General features: G+C 43.5%; 1 protein-coding gene across 10 annotated transcripts in view; it reads left to right on the forward strand.

Moving 5' to 3' along the window:
• KIF23 (kinesin family member 23) overlaps window positions 1-20,179 on the forward strand; it is a 203,697-nt gene that overhangs the window by 114,887 nt on the left and 68,631 nt on the right. For all 10 annotated transcript variants that reach the window (XM_033920429.1, XM_033920430.1, XM_033920431.1 and 7 more), the window contains one exon: window positions 16,910-17,083. In XM_033920429.1, the coding sequence (XP_033776320.1) occupies window positions 16,910-17,083 (174 nt within the window). The remainder of the gene's footprint in view (window positions 1-16,909; window positions 17,084-20,179) is intronic.

The following is a 20,179-nucleotide window of genomic DNA, read 5'->3' on the forward strand; positions in this document are numbered from 1 at the left end:
CTCGGGTTGGCCTCGGGCGAGGCGTCGTCCGAGGAAGCCTAAGCGTTCGCGAGGTTCTCCTCGGCGACGTGGTCGCTCCTCGCCACTCGGGGGCAAGGCTTTGCGGGTCTCGGAGCTCCGCCTCGATAATCCGAGGCTCCTCCGTTCCCCAGCGAGAGGGGGTTCGCGTGACTCCTCGCCAAAGAGGAGGGGGCGTGCCTCGGTGCCTCGGACACCTGGGACCTCTCCCAGGGGTTCTTCGAGACGTAGACGTTCCCCGACCCCCTCGAGGCCATTGGATCTGGCCTCTTGGGAATCCGGGTCCGGTAGGGAACCACGCTATTCCCACGAGGCTTCCCCCTTCTGTTCGGCGGGGAGGTCGAGAACCCTCTCGCCGCCCGCCAGACCGTCCTCTTTTTCCACTTTTGTGCAGGACATGGCGCGTGCCTTGGGTCTAGACCTCATGGCTGGATCTCAATACACCAAGGAGTTCATCGAGGAGCAGGACCTTCCCACTCCCCCGAGGGAAACTCCCCGACTCCCCTTGAATAAGGTCCTTCATCAGACCTTCCTTAAGAACCTGACTTCACCTCTTACAGTCACAGCGGTGCCGTCTAAGATGGAGTCAAAGTACAGGACTATCCCACCCAAGGGATTCGATAAGGCTCAACTCTCCACCAGTCTTTGCTGGTTGAGTCGGCGCTGAAAAAGTCACAACCCTCCAGAGTTTCTGCGGCGGTCCCGCCCGGCAGGGAGGGTCGGACCCTGGACAAGTTTGGTCGTCGCCTCTATTCGAATTCCCTTATGGCAACCAGGGTGCTTAATTATGCCTTTACATTCTCATCCTACTTATGTGGCATGGTGAAGGACCTTCCTCAGTATCACGACGATCTACCAGATTCCCGTAGGGAAGGATTCGCCAGGTTTTTGTCCAACCTGTCTCAATTGCGCCTGTACCTGTTCCACGCTGTGTACGACGCGTTTGAGCTGGTGTCGAGGGTGTCTGCATTTGCTGTAGCTATGCGCCGCCTAGCGTGGCTACGCACCCACGATATGGACCCAAACCTGCAGGAACGCCTAGCGGATTTACCTTGCGTGGGGTCCGAGTTATTTGATGAGTCCCTAGAGGCGGCGACCAAACGGTTGTCGGAGCAGGAGCGCTCGTTGGCCTCGTTGGTCCGTCCGAAACCTAGGGCCACGCCGCAGAAACCCTTCCGGCCTCCTCCGAGGCATTACCCTCAGAAGTCGACGCCGGCCTTTTCTAGGCCTCCGCCACGGCGTCCACCTCAACAGGGAAGAGGGGGACAAACGAAACCTCCGGCACAGCCTGCGTCCAAGCCAGCGCCGTCCTTTTGACGTGCTATGCGGATGGGGCCGGCCCCCCTCCGCAATCGCGCCGGTCCCCCTTCCCATAGGGGGTCGACTCCGGTCCTTTTATGCGGCTTGGACCGAGATAACATCCGACGCTTGGGTGCTCCGTACCGTCTCCGAGGGCTACTCTCTCAATTTTTGGTCTGCGCCACCAGAACAGTCACCGGGGGCTTGCCCATACAATCGGACCCAGCTCCCCATCCTCATGGCAGAGGCCAGGGCCTTGTTGAGGCTTCGAGCGGTGGAACCTGTACCCCCCGATCAGCGGGGACGGGGGTTTTACTCCCGTTACTTTTTGGTCCCAAAAAAGACCGGGGACTTGCGCCCCATTCTAGACCTCAGAAAGCTCAACAAGTTCCTGGTCCGGGAGAAGTTCAGGATGCTGTCACTTCCGGTATTGTATCCTCTCTTGGAGGAAGGGGACTGGATGTGCTCCCTAGACCTGAAGGAAGCGTATACCCATGTTCCGGTGCATCCCACCTTCCGCAAATTCTTACGGTTCCAGGTGGGCGAGTTACACCTACAGTACCGGGTCCTCCCCTTCGGCCTGGCTTCGTCCCCTCGAGTCTTCACGAAGTGTATGGTGGTAGTAGCTGCAGCCCTGAGGTCTCGGGGGCTTCAGGTCTTCCCATACCTGGACGATTGGCTGATCAAGGCCCCAACCAGGGAGGGGGTTATCTCAGCGACCCGACAGTCTATCATCTTCCTTCAGCGACTGGGGTTCGAGGTAAACTTTCCCAAGTCACAGTTGTGCCCAACCCAATCACTTCAATTTATAGGCGCAGTGCTGGACACTGTTCACCTTCGTTCGTTCCTCCCTCCTCCTCGGTTGGAGGCCTTGGTTCGGTTGAGCCGTCTGATTTCTCGGCTACCGGTTGTGTCGGCTCAGCGCATGATGATGCTTCTGGGCCACATGGCGTCTACGGTCCACGTCACTCCGTTCGCCAGACTGCACCTGAGAATCCCTCAGTGGACTCTGGCATCTCAGTGGCGCCAGGATTGCGATCCTGTCTCTTGTCTCATAGCGGTGACTCCTTCTTTGAGACGATCGCTCCGTTGGTGGACCGACTCTTCGAATCTTTCCGGGAGTTTGCTCTTTCTCGTCCCTCCACATCGCAAAGTTCTGACCACGGACTCCTCGGAGTACGCGTGGGGGGCCCACCTCGACGGTCTGCGGACCCAGGGCCGGTGTTCGGCGGAGGACCGACACTGTCACATCAATGTGTTGGAGCTCCGTGCCATCTTTCTGGCGGCTCGCGCATTCTGCCACCTACTTCACGATCAGGTAGTCCTCGTGCGAATGGACAACCAGGTGGCCATGTAAGCAAGGTGGGACAGGCTCTTGGTCCCTTTGCCGTGAAGCTCTGCGCCTTTGGGAATGGGCAATCTCCCAGAATATCTTCCTACAGGCGGTCTATATCCAGGGAGAACGGAACTGCTTGGCAGACAAACTCAGTCGGCTTCTCCAGCCGCACGAGTGGTCTCTCAACTCCAGAGTCCTGCGCGAGGTCTTCGACCGCTGGGGGACTCCGCAGGTGGACCTGTTTGCCTCCCCGGAGACTCGCAAACTACCCCTGTATTGTTCTCGGATGTACTCCCTGGACCGTCTAGAAGCGGATGCCTTTCTTCTTGACTGGGGAGGGAGGTTCCTTTACGCGTTTCCTCCTTTTCCCCTGATCTTGAGGACGTTGGTTCGTCTCAAATCATCCAGAGCCACTGTGATTCTCATTGCGCCTCGGTGGCCTCGTCAACACTGGTTCTCCCTGCTTCTTCAACTCAGTGTCAGGGAGCCTCTGCTTCTGCCTGTGTTTCCCTCTCTGCTGTCTCAGAATCGGGGTTCGCTGTTGCATCCCAACCTTCAGTCGTTACACCTGACCGCTTGGTTCCTTTCTCCTTGACTTCGGTCCCGGTTTCTCAGTTGGTGGGGGAAGTGTTGGAAGCCTCGCGCAAGGTCTTGACCAGGCTTTGTTATTCCCAGAAATGGACCAGGTTTTCCTCCTGGTGTTCCTCGCGTCATCTGGAACCGGATTCGGTCCCGGTGTCTTCGGTACTGGACTACTTGTTGCATCTATCTAATTCAGGCCTGAAGACGACATCTGTTAGGGTCCATCTCAGTGCCATTTCTGCTTTCCATCATCACTTGGAAGGACGTTCTCTTTCGCTTCATCCTCTGGTGACTCGTTTCATGAAGGGTCTAATCAATGTTTGTCCCCCTCTGATGCCTCCTCCCGTCGTTTGGGATTTGAATGTTGCCTTAGCTCAACTGATGAAACCCCCCTTTGAGCCTATCGACAAGTCTCTCCTGAAATTTCTTACTTGGAAGGTGGTATTTCTGATTGCCCTCACATCTGCTCGACGGATTAGTGAGCTGCAAGCTTTGGTTGCAGACCCGCCTTTTACTGTGTTTCATCATGATAAGGTGGTTCTCCGCACCCATCCTAAAGTTTTACCTAAAGTTGTGTCTGATTTCCACCTCAATCAGTCCATTGTCCTTCCTGTGTTTTTTCCTAAGCCCCACTCCCATCCTGGCGAGACGGCGCTCCACACGCTTGACTGTAAGAGGGCGTTGGCATTTTATCTCCAACGTACCAGGTCTCATCGGAAGGTTCCTCAATTGTTTTTGTCCTTTGATCCTAATCGTTTAGGACACCCTGTTTCCAAGCGCACCCTGTCCAACTGGTTGGCTGCTTGTATTTCTTTTTGCTACGCTCAGGCTGGTCTTACGCTCCCGGGTCGAGTCACGGGGCATAAGGTCCGGGCGATGGCAGCTTCGGTTGCTTTCCTCCGATCTACTCCTATGGAGGACATATGTAAAGCTGCTGCTTGGTCTTCGGTTCACACGTTCACCTCCCACTACTGTCTGGACACTTTGTCCAGAAGCGACGGCCGGTTTGGCCAGTCGGTGTTATGTAATCTGTTTTCCTAAATTGCCATCCTCCCACCTGCCCTTTTTTGGTTGGCTTGGAGGTCACCCACATGTGAGAATATGCTGCCTGCTTGTCCTGGGATAAAGCACAGTTACTTACCGTAACAGGTGTTATCCAGGGACAGCAGGCAGATATTCTCACAACCCGCCCGCCTCCCCGGGGATGGCTTCTTTGCTAGTTATGGAACTGAGGACCACGAGGTGGGATGCGCCCTCTAGTGGGCAAGAAGGCATGCACATGCGTGGTGCAGTGTAGCAAACTTGAAACTTCAATCAAGTTTGCTTGAAAAGCTGTCCGCGCTGGGGCTCCGTAGATGACGTCACCTACATGTGAGAATATCTGCCTGCTGTCCCTGGATAACACCTGTTACGGTAAGTAACTGTGCTTTCGAGGCTCTTGAGGGACCCTTCTGGTCCCAGGCAAGGTCTTGGCCTCACCCCGGGCTTACTGCATGCCGGTGGGTGCTTTTCCTCGGGGCGCCCCCTGATTTGTCTCTGGGGTTTGGTTCCTCGTCCTCGACTGGGCCTCGTGCTCGTCCGCGTCTTCGCTTGGTCGCTCCGGGCCCTGTGCTCTTGCTGTCCAGTTTCGAGGCCGTTGAGAGGCCTCTCTCGGTTTTTGGCTCGCGGTGCTCCTCTCCGCGAGGCACCTGTTTGTGGCAGGTTTCAGATTCCCCCTTTTTCCTCGTGCATCGAGGCTCTTCGGGGTCTGTTTCAGGTCCGGGTAGGGTCTCGTGCTGGAGGTCCTTGTCGACCTTGTTCCACGCCTCCTTGTTCTTTTTTTCGAGGCCTGCTGTGGGGGCTCCTAGTTCTCCGGTTCTCCGAGGCTTGTATGAGGGCACTCATTTTCTCATACTCTTCCTGCCTCTTTGACTCTTTTGCTAGAAGTATCTCTTCACTGTGTTAAGCAGCAGATTTTCTTCCCTGACTTTCTCATTGTGCGTTTCTCCCTCATGGTCTGCGTTTCTCTGCAGTCACACATGGGAGACTGGGAAGGTCCATTTATTCGTTAGGAAGTCATCTTTGGCGTATTTTCCTGGTGGGCATGGGGTTTGCCTTATGCCTTTTCTTTGAAGTAAGGCATATGCCCCATCCCTTGTACATCCCTCAAGTACACATGGTCCACCTGCCGTCGGTTGCTGTGGACTTTTTCCTCCACAGTCGCTACCCTTCTGTGGTACTGAGTCTTCGGGCTTGCTTACAGATTTGGGTTCATTGATTTCATCCTTCCGGACTGCCTGACCAGTCTGCCCGACCTGGTTTATGGTTTATTGCTGAATCCCTTGCGGACCTATCATCTACATCAGTATTCCCAATATTCTACTACGGCTTGTTCCTGGCCTCTGCCTCGGACACAGCCTCTGCGACTCTGTCAGCATGCTCCCCAGCCTGGTGCTGTGGTTTGCCTTTACAGTCTCTTCTTGCCAATTTTTCTGTCGACTTTGGGAGCTGTTTCCCCCTCTGGGTTTCATATCACCGTCGAGGGGGATAATCTGCTTCCAATCCCTCGAGAGCTCAAAGCGATTGGTTCTGCTCTCTTGGTCTCCTGGAGGCTTTCTTTTCTTCCGATTCATGTAGCCCCGCAGATCCCTCAGATTTCGGGTGGGAAATCTTCCCGTTCAGTACTGAGTCCTTTTTGGTTTCACCTTTCTCGTCCAACAGTTTTCTCCCGATGCCTGGTTGTGATGCCGGCAGCCCTGCGAATGCTGGGTCTTCAGGTCTTTTCTTTTTTCGGTGACAGGCTTCTTGAAGCCTCGTCTAACCAGGTGGTTCTTCTGGTGCTGTAACGGCCTATGGAGTTTTCACTTTGTGATGTCTCCTTTCTTGAGACAGTCTCTCCTCTCGTGGAGTCTCTCTTTTACTGTTTCCAGAGGTTTGTTGTTTCATGCACCCCGTCCACGGAAGGTCCTCACGACAGACTCTTCCGCTCCGCTTGGGGGGCTCCTCTCAATGGTCTCCATTCTTTCGGATATTGGTCCAGCACAGAGTGACATGACAAGTCAATGTTTTCAATGCTCTGCGAGCTTTTTGTCTTCTTCTTCGCGACCATGGGGTCATTTTTCAGACAGACACCCGTGTAGCCTTGTCTTTTGTCAACGTAAAGGGCACCGCGGGTTCCCTGTTTCTTTGCCGGAGAGCTCTGGGGATCTGGCCCTGAGTGATGTGTCTGGCTGACAACTTGAGTCCTCTTCGTTGGTGTTTGCTTGGAGGGAGACTCCGCAGATAGATCTGTTTGCATCCCCCCTCAACCACATGTTGCCTTGTTTTTGCTCCGGGATTTATTCCCCTCGCCGGCTTGAGGCAGTTGCTTCCCTTCTGGATTGGATTGACCTATTTCTATATGCGTTCCCTCCATTCCCTCTGATTCTGATGACTCGTTTTTCTTGAGTCAGTCCCTGCCACCGTGCTTCTGATAGATCCTCGGTGGCCCTATCTACCCGGATACTCCCTTCTCATTCAACTCAGTGCCAGGGAGCCTCAGCTTCTTCCTGTTTGTCCTTCTCTGCTACCTCAGAGTTTGGGTTCTCTGCTTCCTCCCAACCTGCAGTCTCTACACTTACCAGCTTGGTTCCTCTCCTCCTGTTTCTTGGTTCCTGTTTTCACATTCTGTACAGGATGTTCTTGAGGCTTCTCGGGGCTGGTCCACTAGGCGTGTTTACACTCACGGGTGGACTAGCTTTTCTTCTTGGTGTGCTACGCCTTGCAGGGAGCTGCAATCTGCCTCCTTGTCGTCTGTACTGGATTTCCTGCTGCACTGATCTGGGGCTGGTCTCAAATCAACATCTATTCGATTCCACCTCAGTGCCTTTGCTGCTTTTCTTCAGGTTGATGTAGACTCCCCTTGAGCCAATCATTCGGGCTCATTTGAGGTGTCTCATTTGGAAGGTTTTCTTGTTGCGCTCACGTCTGCTAGCAGGGTTAGTGAGCTGCAGGCTTTGGTTGCGGACCCAACTTTCCCTGTTTTCCATCTTGATGCGGTGGTCCTCAGTTTCTCTCCTGTGTTTCTTCCCTATGTTGGTTTTGGATTTTCACCTCGACCAATGTTGTTCTTTCTGGTTTTTTCCTGCGCCTCATTCTGGAGAAGTGGTGTTTCTTATTCTGGGCTGTGAGCGTGCTTTGGCTTCCTACTGCAACGCCCTCATGCTCATCGGCCTGCTCCTCATCTTTTCATATCTTTTTGCTCCCCTTATGTTGGGGCATCCTGTTTCTAAGCGAACAATCTCCAGTGGGTTGGCTGCTTGGTATCTCTTTCTGTTGTGCTCGGGCTGGTCTCCCTCTGCAGTGCCAAGTCCCGGGGCACCTGGTCGGAGCGATGGCGGCATCTGTTGCTTCCTCATATCAACTCCTATTGAGGAAATCTACATGGCTGCCGCTTGGTCCTCGGTTCATACCTCTCTCTACTTCTGGATCCCTTTTCCAGACGGGATGGCCAGTTTGGCCAGTCAGTTTTGCGTACTCTGTTCTCCTAAATTGCCAACTCTCCCTCCATCCCTTTTTGGTTAGCTTGGAGGTCACCCACATGTAGAGAATATACTGCCTGCTTGTCCTGGGATAAAGCACAGTTACTTACCGTAACAGGTGTTATCCAGGGACAGCAGGCAGATATTCTCGCAACCCACCCACTTCCTCGGGGTTGGCTTCCTTGCTAGCTATCTGAACTGAGGCCACGCTGAGGAGACGCGCCTCCTAGCTAGGGCGGGAAGGCACACGCGCATGCACGATACACTCGCAAGCTTGAAGATCTTCAAGCAAGTTTGTTTGCGAGAGTGTCCGATCGGGGCTCCGTGGATGACGTCACCCACATGTAGAGAATATCTGCCTGCTGTCCCTGGATAACACCTGTTACGGTAAGTAACTGTGTTATATGGCATTCTCTAGCATTTGTTAGACTTTGGAGATACATGGCTTGAAGAAGTTGGGAAAGAAACACTGCTATATGGCAATCTCTAGCATTTGGTAGACTTGGGGGATACATGGCTTGAAGTTGGAAAAGAAACACTGCTATATGGCAATCTCTAGCATTTGTTAGACTTGGGGGATATATGGCTTGAAGAAGTTGGGAAAGAAACACTGCTATATTACGTTACATTACATTACATCACTGATTTCTATTCCGCCTCAACCTTGCAGCTCTGGGCGGACTACAAAAGAGACAACTGGACATTTCCAGGATAATCACAGAGAGAATTCTGGTCATTTCCAGGAGAAGTTACAAGAACAATGGAGCTGTATATCTCAAGAGCTACAAGATGCTGTACAAATAGGAAACAGTGCAGATCCAGTACATATACCGCTAGGGAAGCAGCTGACATGCTTGAGGCTAAAGAGAAGGGAACTGGTGGAGGGGGGAGCTGCGCTGAGAGGGGTCCAGTTGGGGTCAAGCCATCTGAATATATTTTTTGAATGGGTGGGTTTTGATTTCTTTGCAAAAATAATTGTAGTCGTTTGTTGTTATCAGCAGGTTGGAGATAGTGTGGTCCAGTTTCGCTGCATGCGTCGCCAGCAGACTGTCAAATATTTTCTTGCGCTGGGTGCCTTTGAGTGGGGGGTAGGTAAAAGGGGTCTTAATTCTTCTTTGTCTAGTGGCGGCGTTTTGGTACAGGCGGTTGTTTAGGTAATTGGGGGCTGTGCCATTTATTGCTTTGAATAATAGATAGTATAGTTTTGCATTGGCATCAGTGTGAGTCCAGGTAGGCCGCGGTGACGTGGTCAAATTTTCTCAGTGATTAGATTAATCTGAGTGCAGTGTTTTGGATTGTCTGTAGTTGTTTTATCATTGTTGCAGGGCAAGGCAGATAGAGTATGTTGCAGTAGTCCAATAGACCTAGTTCTAGGGATTGGACTACTAGCCTATATTGCTCTTTGTCAAAGAATTTTCTGATTTTTCTTAAATTGCGCATGGTTAAAAATGCTTTCTGGGTGGTCTTGTTGATTTGGGCCTGTATCGTGCAGCATCTGTCTATTGTTACTCCTAGGAGTTTTAAGGTAGGTTGTATAGGGTATTTGGAGGCGTTTATTTCTAGTTCTGTGATGGAGGGATTCTTATCCTTTTCTTTTTTTTTTTTTTTTTTTTTTTTTAAATTTTTATTTATAAGTTTTCCATTCTTACATTATTTGAATAATATAATATACAATTAATTATTACATATCTTGAATATTATCATTAATAATACATCATGTTGAAAATATAATATGATAACACTTATACAATAATATGTATAATATAAATCCCATTCCCTTTTTATATAATATATTTCATTAATTGTTCAAAACCCACCCCATTCATGTATAATTATTTATCCTTGTGCTAAGAACTTAATCATTAGAATAATTTGTCAATGGTTGCCAAATTTTATTAAAATTAAGAAGATTTCCCTGTTGTAAAGCTATTATTTTTTCCATTTTATAAATATGACAAACAGAATTCCACCAGAATGTGTAATTTAATTTGGTGTAATCTTTCCAATTTTGAGTAATTTGTTGCATAGCGACTCCTGTTAATATCATTAATAGCTTATTATTATTTGCTGAAATCGGACTCATAGTTCTCATTGCAGTGCCAAATAATATGGTGTCATATGAGAGTCCTACATGATTTTCTAGTAACTTATTAATTTGGGGCCAAATTGCATTCCAAAATGCGTTTACACAGGGACAGAAAAAGATTAAATGATCTAACGTCCCTATTTCCAATTTACAATGCCAGCATCTATTAGATCTAGTACTATCTATTTTTTGCAGGCGCGTTGGGGTCCAGAACACTCTATGTAATAAGAACAACCATGTTTGATTCATAGATGCTGACCTTGTAGATCTTAATCTCCAGGACCAAAATCTTGGCCATTGAGATTCAGAAATTTTCTGACCAATCTCAATACTCCAAATATCTCTAAGACCTGTTTTCTTTTTTTTATTTAAAAATCCGTATATCAATTTGTACCATTTTGCGGCTTGGTGACCCAAAAAATCCGTCTGGAAACATAGAACCTGTAGGCTATATTTATTATTTAGATTTTTCCATTCAGGGAACCCTACCTGAATGGCCTGCTTCAATTGCATCCATTTAAAATATTGTGTTTTATTTAGTCCAAATTTATTTTGCAATTGTGAAAAACTAAGCAGTGAACCTTCTGATATGACATCATTCAATGTTCTTATTCCTGCATTTATCCATTGTTTCCAGACGATTTTATATCCGCCAATTCTGATCCTGGAGTTTATCCATATTGATTGATTTAGAGATTTAGCAATAGGTTCTGGTGATAGATTACTGATATATCTCAATGTTTTCCAAGTGTCAAATAAAATTCTGTGGTCTTTATATCTTTTAGGCATTGTTATAGTTATTAATTGTTCTGGATATAAAGGGAACAGGAGCCGCCATTCTAAATATAGCCAATCTGGTACATTTTCTAAAAGGTCTGGGAGGATCCAATACATACCCTGTCTTAAAATATAGGCTTGATGATACCTATAAAAATTTGGAAAATTTACCCCCCCTTCCATAATTGGTCTTTGTAATGATACTAAAGCGATTCTTGGTCTTTTCCCACACCAAACAAATTTTGTAAGAATATTATTAAGTTTTTTATAAAATGACCCCTGAAAAAATATTGGAATCATACTCATTTGGTAACAAACCACAGGCAATATCATCATTTTAATTGTTTGAATTCTTCCCCACCAAGAAAGATGTAATGGATTCCATTGCTCACACATTTCTGTTATTTTTTTTAATAAAAGTTTTTCATTCTCTTTGACTGTGTCTTCTATTGTATTTTTGATCATAATTCCTAAGTATTTTATACCATCCTCTTTCCAAATAAATGAATATGGGTCAAATAATCCTTTGGTACAATGAACATTTATTGGGAGAATTTCAGATTTATTCCAATTAATTTTATATCCAGAAAAAGTACCATATTTTTCTATTAAATTTAGTATACTTGGAATAGTAGTTTCCGGTTTTCTTAAATATAATAATATATCATCTGCATATGCAGATAATTTAAATTCAAAACTGGTAAATGATATTCCCTCTATCTCCTTAGTTTTGTTTATTGCAATTAATAAAGGTTCTAGGACAATATCAAAAAGTAAAGGAGACAGAGGGCATCCTTGTCTAACTCCCCTATGCAAGTTAAATCTATTTGATAAATTATTATTAATATATAATCTTGCTCCAGGAGAGCTATACAATGTCTGAATCATTTTAATAAAACCGGATCCTATACCAAACCATTGTAAAGCTTGGTATATAAAATTCCATTCCACTCTGTCAAAAGCTTTTTCTGCATCTAAAGATATTAAAAAAGCTGGATCATTTATATTTTTTGCTAAATTTAATGAGTGGAATGCTAATCTAGTATTATTTGATGAGTGTCTTTTAGCAATAAATCCTGTTTGATGTACATCAATAATGAAAGGGAGAGCTTTTGCCAATCTTAATGCTAATACTTTAGCCATTAATTTATTATCCACATTCAATAATGAAATAGGCCTGTAATTTGATACCAGAGTAGGATCTTTGTTTGGTTTTGGTAAGACTATAATTATCGATTCTGCCATAGTACCAGAAATTTTTTCATTCTTTAATTGATATTGATACAGATTTAACAGATGTGGTAATATAATGTTTTGGAAAAATTTATAAAATTCAACAGTATACCCATCTCCACCTGGAGCGGATCCAACTCTAAGAGACTTCAATGCTGTTTCTAATTCTTTTAAAGATATAGGTTCTTCTAAACTTCCTTTTATATGATCTGGAATATTTGGTCCAATATATGAATTTAAGAAAGTTAATCCGTCTTGTTCTTTATTTTTATAAGAATTGGAAGTATATAATTCTTTATAAAAATCAAGAAATTGTGTTATAATATCTTTTGTGTTGGTATGTGTATTATCTTGTGTATCTTTAATTGCAATAATCTTAGATTTTCTTTTCTTTGCTTTTAGAAAGTTTGCTAATAATTTCCCCGCTTTATTTGAATTTCCATAATATTGTACTTGTTTGTTGAAAATGTCTTTCCTCACAATTTGAGAAGAAATTTCATTGTATTTAACTTTTAATTTTAATAATTCTTGTAATGTATTATTTTCCCATTTCTCAATTAATTTATTTTCTAATAATTTAATTTGCTTTCCCATCTCAAGAAATTGTTTTTTTTTTTGTTTGTTAATAAATGTTGAATATGAAATAATATTTCCTCTCATAGTTGCTTTAAAAGCATCCCATAAGATTTCAGCATTAATATCATCTGTTTCATTAAATTGAAAGAATTCTTGCATTTTTATTTTGAAATCTTCAAGAAATTTTGAATCCGCTAATAAATCATTATTAAATCTCCAAATTAAATCTAAGTTTTCAGCATCATAATTTTGAAGACTAATCCACACACCAGCATGATCTGAAATTATAATGGGATCAATTACTGCTTTTAAGATGCGCTGCGCTATATTATTAGAAACAAATATATAATCAATTCGTGAAAAAGATTTATGGACCTGAGAACAAAAAGAAAATTCCTGATCATTAAAATGAAGAATTCGCCATATATCTACTAAATCGCAAGATAGAATCAAATTATCTAAGCCTAATGATTTTATAACTTTACTTGGTTTTTTATCCAATATCGGATCCATTACAGCATTGAAATCCCCTGCTACTATTAAATTAGATGTAGCCAGTGGTAAAAGCAACTGTTGAATTTGTTTAAAAAACTCCATTTGATTCGTATTAGGAGCATATAAATTGAATAAATTCAGGGTAGTATTTCCCAGAACCATTTCGACATGTACCCATCTTCCTAAGGGATCATAATTAATTAATTTAAAATCTGCATTACATTTTTTATTTATTAAAACAGCCACTCCAGCCTTTTTCTTTATAGCCGGTGCAAATAAACATTTAGAAATAAAACCTCCAGATAATTTTTTTGATTCAATTTCCGATAGATGAGTTTCTTGAATAAAGTAAATGTCCGCATTTTGATTTTTAAGGAACGATAACAATTTCTTCTTCTTAATAGGATGATTTAAACCATTGACATTCAGTGAATACATTTTTAGATCCATCTAATTAATAATTATATTTATCCAATATTTATCCACTATTCTATGATTATTTACATGATTAGTTCCTAGCACATTCATTAAAACTTTAACCCCTATCCTACCCATTATTTTCCCTCCCCTCCCACCCTTTATCTTATTCTGATTTGGAACACGCATTGGTCATGCAAAACCTACAACTCCATCTCCAGGCAACTAATAATTCATTATATTATTTAAAAACATATTTTTGAATTCAATACATTCTTTATATTTCTACCCTTATATTCTTAAAAATTATATTCATTTATTCTATAAAATTTTATAAATTTACTGAAATTTATATATATTTGAATCATAAATTATATTCATTATGCATACATGTAATATAATATTCTTAATATATAAACATATTTCAAATGTAGCTCTTATTCTCTATATATATATCTATATATCTTCATATAAATTAAGTATATTCATTTTTAATATAAATATATAATATTAATCTTAATAATAATGCATTTCAATCATTTTCATAAATCATCTTCATAATAAATTAATTTGAATGAATAATTGATTAAAATATACATTTTATGTCAATACATAAGTTTTATAATAAATTCATATTTTATTAAATTTCTATCATTCATTTACTTATTTTCTTATTTATCATAATAAATTATTATGACTGAATAATTAAATAAAATAAAATATTTATTAGACATCTATTTTGTTAATTATTTCTGTAAATAATCAATTACTTTTCTTATATATATTTCATAAAATTATAATTTCCTTATACAGAATTAAAATATTGATTTTATAATAAATTAATATATTTCATTATTAAATCTTATTCTCAATATAACAATTACAAATTTTTCCCAATATTTAATGATAATTTCTTTGTAACTCATTTATTATTACTTAATCTTAATAATTTAATATGCTATATAATTGAATGTATTATCTAATTTGATTAAAGCTTGTATTTTATATATAATTTTTATTTATATTTTGATAATAAAATTTTTATATATTTTTTTTTTTTTTTAATATAATAATAATTAGTGATATTAATAATTGTGAATGCTGATTTTTAAATAATATTATATTATTGCATCCACTATTACAATATATACTATTTCCAGTTAATAACATTTCTTATGTCTTAAAAATTATTTTTTTTTTTTTTTTTTTTTTTTTATAATAATCTTCTTTATTTTCATTTTTTTCCCATCTTCATTCTTCTTTCTTCTTTCTTCTTTCTTCAGCTGAATTGTTCTGTTTTTTATATAAACTTAGGATCTTTTTGTGTCAGAAATTCTTTCAGCTTTGCCGGGTCTTGAAAATATATGGATTTATTTCCACTGGATATTCTCATAGTGGATGGATAATATAGACCATATATGTATCCTTTTTCCTTCAGCTGCTGTCTGTATGTGAGGAATTGTTTTCTTATGTTAGCAGTATATTTAGCAAAATCCGGTACTAAAACTAGTTTTGATCCTTTATAATTCAAGTTTTTATTTGCTTTTGCCATTTTTAATATTTCTTGAGCTTGTTGATAGCGTAGCACCTTGAATATCAAAGGTCTTGGAGCAGCCTGGTTTACAGGCTTTCTTGTGGGGATTCTGTGGGCTCTTTCAATTTCTAACGGCCATTTTGAATTGAGCTGAAGCAGTTTAGGTAACAGATTTTCCAGGAATTGTACTGGATCTTCTCCTTCAATATTTTCAGCCAGCCCCAAAATTCTGATGTTCTTCCTTTTTCCTCGGTTTTCCATGTCCACCATTTGATTTTTTAAAGCTGCTATTTCTTTTTTATCATTGTCATATTCCTTTGTGAAAGATTCAAACCTCTCCACTTTTTCTTCCAGCACTGTCATTCTCAGTCTCTCAGTTTGGATTTCTTGTTTCATGTTAAGCAGCTCTTCTTTTACTTCAGATATTTTATTGGAGTTTTCAGTCAGCATCAGTTTTATTTTATACAGTTCAGTCATTATATCAGCCTTTTCAGTGAGTTCTTCAGTCTCCATCGGGAACGGCACACTCGATGGTGACAGGGGAGTGACTTTTGTTCTTTTTGCTGAGATACCTGATGTCGAAGGTTTTTCAGCTTTCCCCTGCTTCATATTCGCCATCTCCGACGTTGTTTTAAGTGTTTTTAATCGCGATTTGAAAAAGTAGAAATATTATTTTTGTTCCGTTTGTTGCCTGGATACGGGAGCGCTGCAGTTAGGCTGCCATATCGTGCGCGCTCCAAGCCACGCCCCCCCTCTTATCCTTTTCAAGCAGTAGAAATTTTGTTTTGTCAGTGTTCAGCTTCAATTTGTGATCTGCCATCCATTTTTCCACTGCTTGAAGGGTTTTTTCCAATTTTTCTGTAGAAGTTGGGTCAGGAGCATCAAAGTGTAGGAGTATGGTGATGTCGTCAGCGTAGCTGAATGAAGTTACATTCAGATTGTCTAGGGTAGACCCAAGGGAGGATAAGAAGAGGTTGAAGAGAGAAGGTGAGAGAGGTGATCCTTGAGGAACTCCACAGAGGTTGGACCATGGTTCTGATTTAAGATTACTCTATAAGATCTGTATTTAAGGAATCCTTCGAACCAATTGTATACCCTGCCTGAGATCCCTATGGTTTCTAGTGTCTGTAGTAGGATGGTGTGGTCGACCAGATCGAATGCTGCAGATAGATCGAGTTGAATTATCAGCATCCTTCTGCCTTTGCTGAGTTGCTGTTGGGCTGTGTCTAGTAGGGTTACTAGTAAAGTCTCCATGCTGTGGTTGGATCTGAATCCCGATTGAGAGGGGTGGAGAAGATTGTGGTCTTCCAGGTAATTTGTGAGGAATTGTGCAACTAGTCCTTCTATAAGTTTGACGTATATTGGTATTGAGGCGATGGGTCTATAGTTAGCGAGGTTATCTATAAGGCCTTTGTGGTCCTTCACAATTGGAGTGCTATGGAATTCATTGCCCTGTCACTTGCGTGCGGAAACCTCGATAAAACAATTTAAAGCAAAACTCAAAACATTTTTATTTGAGGACGCTTTTGGATAAAATTGTCCTTTTTAGGGCTAAAATAACTACAGTCCTTTTCCCTTCCTGTTGTTTTATCCCTAAATGTACTCTATAGTAAAATATTTTAATTTTAGTCCTACTTTCCCTCTTGTGTCCAGTTAGTATATGTGTCTCTGTTCAAGTCTATTAACTCGATACTGTATTGTACAATATTTTAACACTAATTGGTTCTGTTTCTTTTTAAAAATTAGCTTTTTACCTTAGCTGTACACCGCTTAGCAATTTGAATGAGCGGTATAAAAATGTTTTAATAAACTTGAAACTTGATTTGTTAGACTTGGGGGATACATGGCTTGAAGAAGTTGGGAAAGAAACACTGCTATATGGCAATCTCTAGCATTCTATCTCCACCTGCTGGTAGATGGGCCCAACCCCCAAGTCTGGATTGATTTGTTGGGACTAATGGAAAGAAAATTGTTGATGGTGCAGGAATGTAACTCATTACCAATCCTGAATTCTTTACCTTAGTGTGGTGTTTCACTTATAAACATTTGGTTTTCAGATTGAGATCCTGGAGAAAACAGCTACCATTTATGAGGAAGACAAGCGAGCCTTACAGCAGGAATTGGAGAGTAGTAACCAGAAACTACATCGACAGCTCTCAGACAAGCGTAGGCTGGAGACAAGATTGCAGGGAATGATGACAGAGACTTCCATGAAATGGGAGAAGGAATGTGTAAGTGTCCTAGAGCATGGGTCCTGCAGTGCGAGTATGCATGCACCGTACCAAAGTTTTTGCCAGTGAAAACCCTGCATGCGGTACAGATTCATTGTGTAAACATTGAATCACTGCATGTAGGTCACTTTAGCAGACTAGGAGGAGAAACAGAACGTGCCTCTTGCTGCGAGAGACATGTCCTGTAAGCAGTCAGCTGGCACCTGCTCCTCGCCAGCATCTCATGGCGCACACAGTTTGTGATGCACTGCCTTAGAGATTGGAAATAAGAACATAAGATGGTCACGGAGGCCAATCCAAGTCAGAAGTAATAATGGACCAGTAGGATGGGAATAGATCTGATTTTGTTTTATAAATGAAGTTCAGTCTTGTAGCCATTTTGTATGCTCATAGAGCAAAAAGACACAGTTCTTAAATTAAAATAACCCCTCCCCCCCAAACCTGGCAATTTATTGAGCTCCTGAGCTTAGTGCCAGCTCCAACTTTAATTTTTTGGGCATTTTTTTGTCCACTAAAAGTTATGAAAAAAATATCAAGATAGAATAAGTTAATGCAATCGGCAAATCCGCCCTCTCCCTTATGGTTCCCCTCCCCATTTAATTTTACTATCTTTTAGCATTGTAAACCGTCGAGGTCAGGGATCTCAAAGTCCTTCCTTGAGGGCTGCAATCCAGTTGGGTTTTCAGGATTTCCCCAATGAATATGCATTGAAAGCAGTGCATGCACATAGATCTCATGCATATTCATTGGGGAAATCCTGAAAACCCGACTGGATTGCGGCCCTCAAGGAGGGACTTTGAGATCCCTGGTCTAGGTACTAGTTGATAGACAGTATATCAGGGCTGTCCAGGTTTTCAGGATATCCACAATGAATATGCATGAGAGAGATTTGCCTGCACTGTCTTCTTGGTATGCAAATCTCTCTCATGCATATTCATTATGAATATTCTGAAAACCTGGCCTGCCAGTAGATCTCGAGGACCGGACTTGGGCAGCCCTGCAGTATATTAAGTATAAAATAAACTTGGATCTATATGATTCATAGTTATTTCTGAAATAGCCAGGTCTTTAATGCCTGTCTTAAAGAATAGGTATTCTGAAACTGTTTGGAGTCTACCAGGCAACTTGTTCCAGTGGCATGTGGCTGTATAACCGTCTTCTCATATCATGATCATTTTATGTACTTTCTGCCCTTCTTTAAGAGATACAAGGCAGTTTGTGTTATGAGAAAACAACAATAGAAATATGTTTGTCTTGAAGAGCAAGGATTACTACTACTATTAATTATTTTTATAGTGCTACAAAACACATGCAACACTGTACAAAGTTTCAAAGAAGACAGTCCCTGCTCGAAAGCTTATAATCTAAACAGATAAGACAGACAAACAGGATGTCATGGATCCAGTTAAGGGGAACGGTTAATACCGTGTTTCCCCCATTATAGGACCTCCTCCTTTAGTAAGACACCCCCCTTTTTTCCCCCACCTGGGAAATATAAGCCCCCCCCCCCCCCCCGAAAATAAGGCACTATTTGGCAAGCATGTCTTGGCGATCCAGAGTACTGGTACAGTACCGTATGCGTGGTCACACAACTTCCTGCTTCCGCTGTCCAGGAAAACAAGCCCAGGAACAGCATCTGTACACCGAGGCCCTGATTCTCCAAAAGTGCGTCCCGATTTTAGGCAGCTGTAGACGTCCTACAGCTGTCTAATCAGCCAATCGGGATGCACGTTTAAAAAAAAAAAAAATGCTCCCCAGTCAGGCCGCCCGGGAGAGGCGTCCTATACTAAACGCCGATTCTGTAACCGGCGGCTTTAGAGAATCGGGTTAAATTAGACGCGGCCGCTATACTTATGGCAGCAAGGGATCTCCCTGCTGCAATATGTATAGCGGCCGCAGTTGTTGCGGCCGCCTGTCCCATCACCGACAGGAGAATGCCTAACTCCTCCTGTCGGAACCCCGAGCCCCCTCCCCCCCAAACTCGTAATCGCCGACAGGAGGATGCCCAACTCCTCCTGTCGGAACCCCGGAACCCCCTCCCCCCCCCCAAACTCGTAATCGCCGACAGGAGGATGCCCAACTCCTCCTGTCGGAACCCCGGAACCCCCTCCTCCCCCAAACTCGTAATCGCCGACAGGAGGATGCCCAACTCCTCCTGTCTGAACCCCGGAACCCCCTCCCCCCCCCCCAAACTCGTAATCGCCGACAGGAGGATGCCCAACTCCTCCTGCCGGAAAGCCCAACGACCCCCCGCCCCAACTAATCTCCCTCCCCCAACTAACCTTTCAATGTTGGTCAGCTGGACGGGTCTTGCTGCCGTCCAGCCGACGGGTCTGCCTCGTGGAAATGAGACAGCACGCCCCTTCCCGGCCCATCCCCGCTAAATCTAAGGCCTGATTGGCCCAGGCTGTAGAAGCCTGGACCAATCAGGCCTTAGGCATAGCGGGTCCGCCCATCCCCACTAATCCTAAGGCCTGATTGGCCAAGGTGCCTAGCCTGGGCCAATCAGGCCTTAGATTTAGCGGGGATGGGCCGGGAAGGGGCGTGCCGTCTCATTTCCACGAGGCAGACCCGTCGGCTGGACGGCAGCAAGACCCGTCCAGCTGACCAACATTGAAAGGTTAGTTGGGGGAGGGAGATTAGTTGGGGCGGGGGGTCGTTGGGCTTTCCGGCAGGAGGAGTTAGGCATTCTCCTGTCGGTGATGGGACAGGCGGCCGCAACAACCGCGGCCGCTATACATATTGCAGCAGGGAGATCCCTTGCTGCCATAAGTATAGCGGCCGCGTCTAATTTAACCCGATTCTCTAAAGCCGCCGGTTACAGAATCGGCGTTTAGTATAGGACGCCTCTCCCGGGCGGCCTGACTGGGGAGCATTTTTTTTTTTTTTAAACGTGCATCCCGATTGGCTGATTAGACAGCTGTAGGACGTCTACAGCTGCCTAAAATCGGGACGCACTTTTGGAGAATCAGGGCCTTAAATGTTTTTCTGGTTTGTGATAGTTTTTTCTGGTTTGTGATGCAGCTTTTCTGGTTTGTGATGACCTGTACCATATACAGGTAATAAATGTCTTTTTTTCAGCAATAAATGTGTACT

This window comes from Geotrypetes seraphini, chromosome 14 (genome assembly GCF_902459505.1).
Source record: "Geotrypetes seraphini chromosome 14, aGeoSer1.1, whole genome shotgun sequence".
NCBI classification, from domain to species: Eukaryota; Metazoa; Chordata; class Amphibia; order Gymnophiona; family Dermophiidae; genus Geotrypetes; species Geotrypetes seraphini.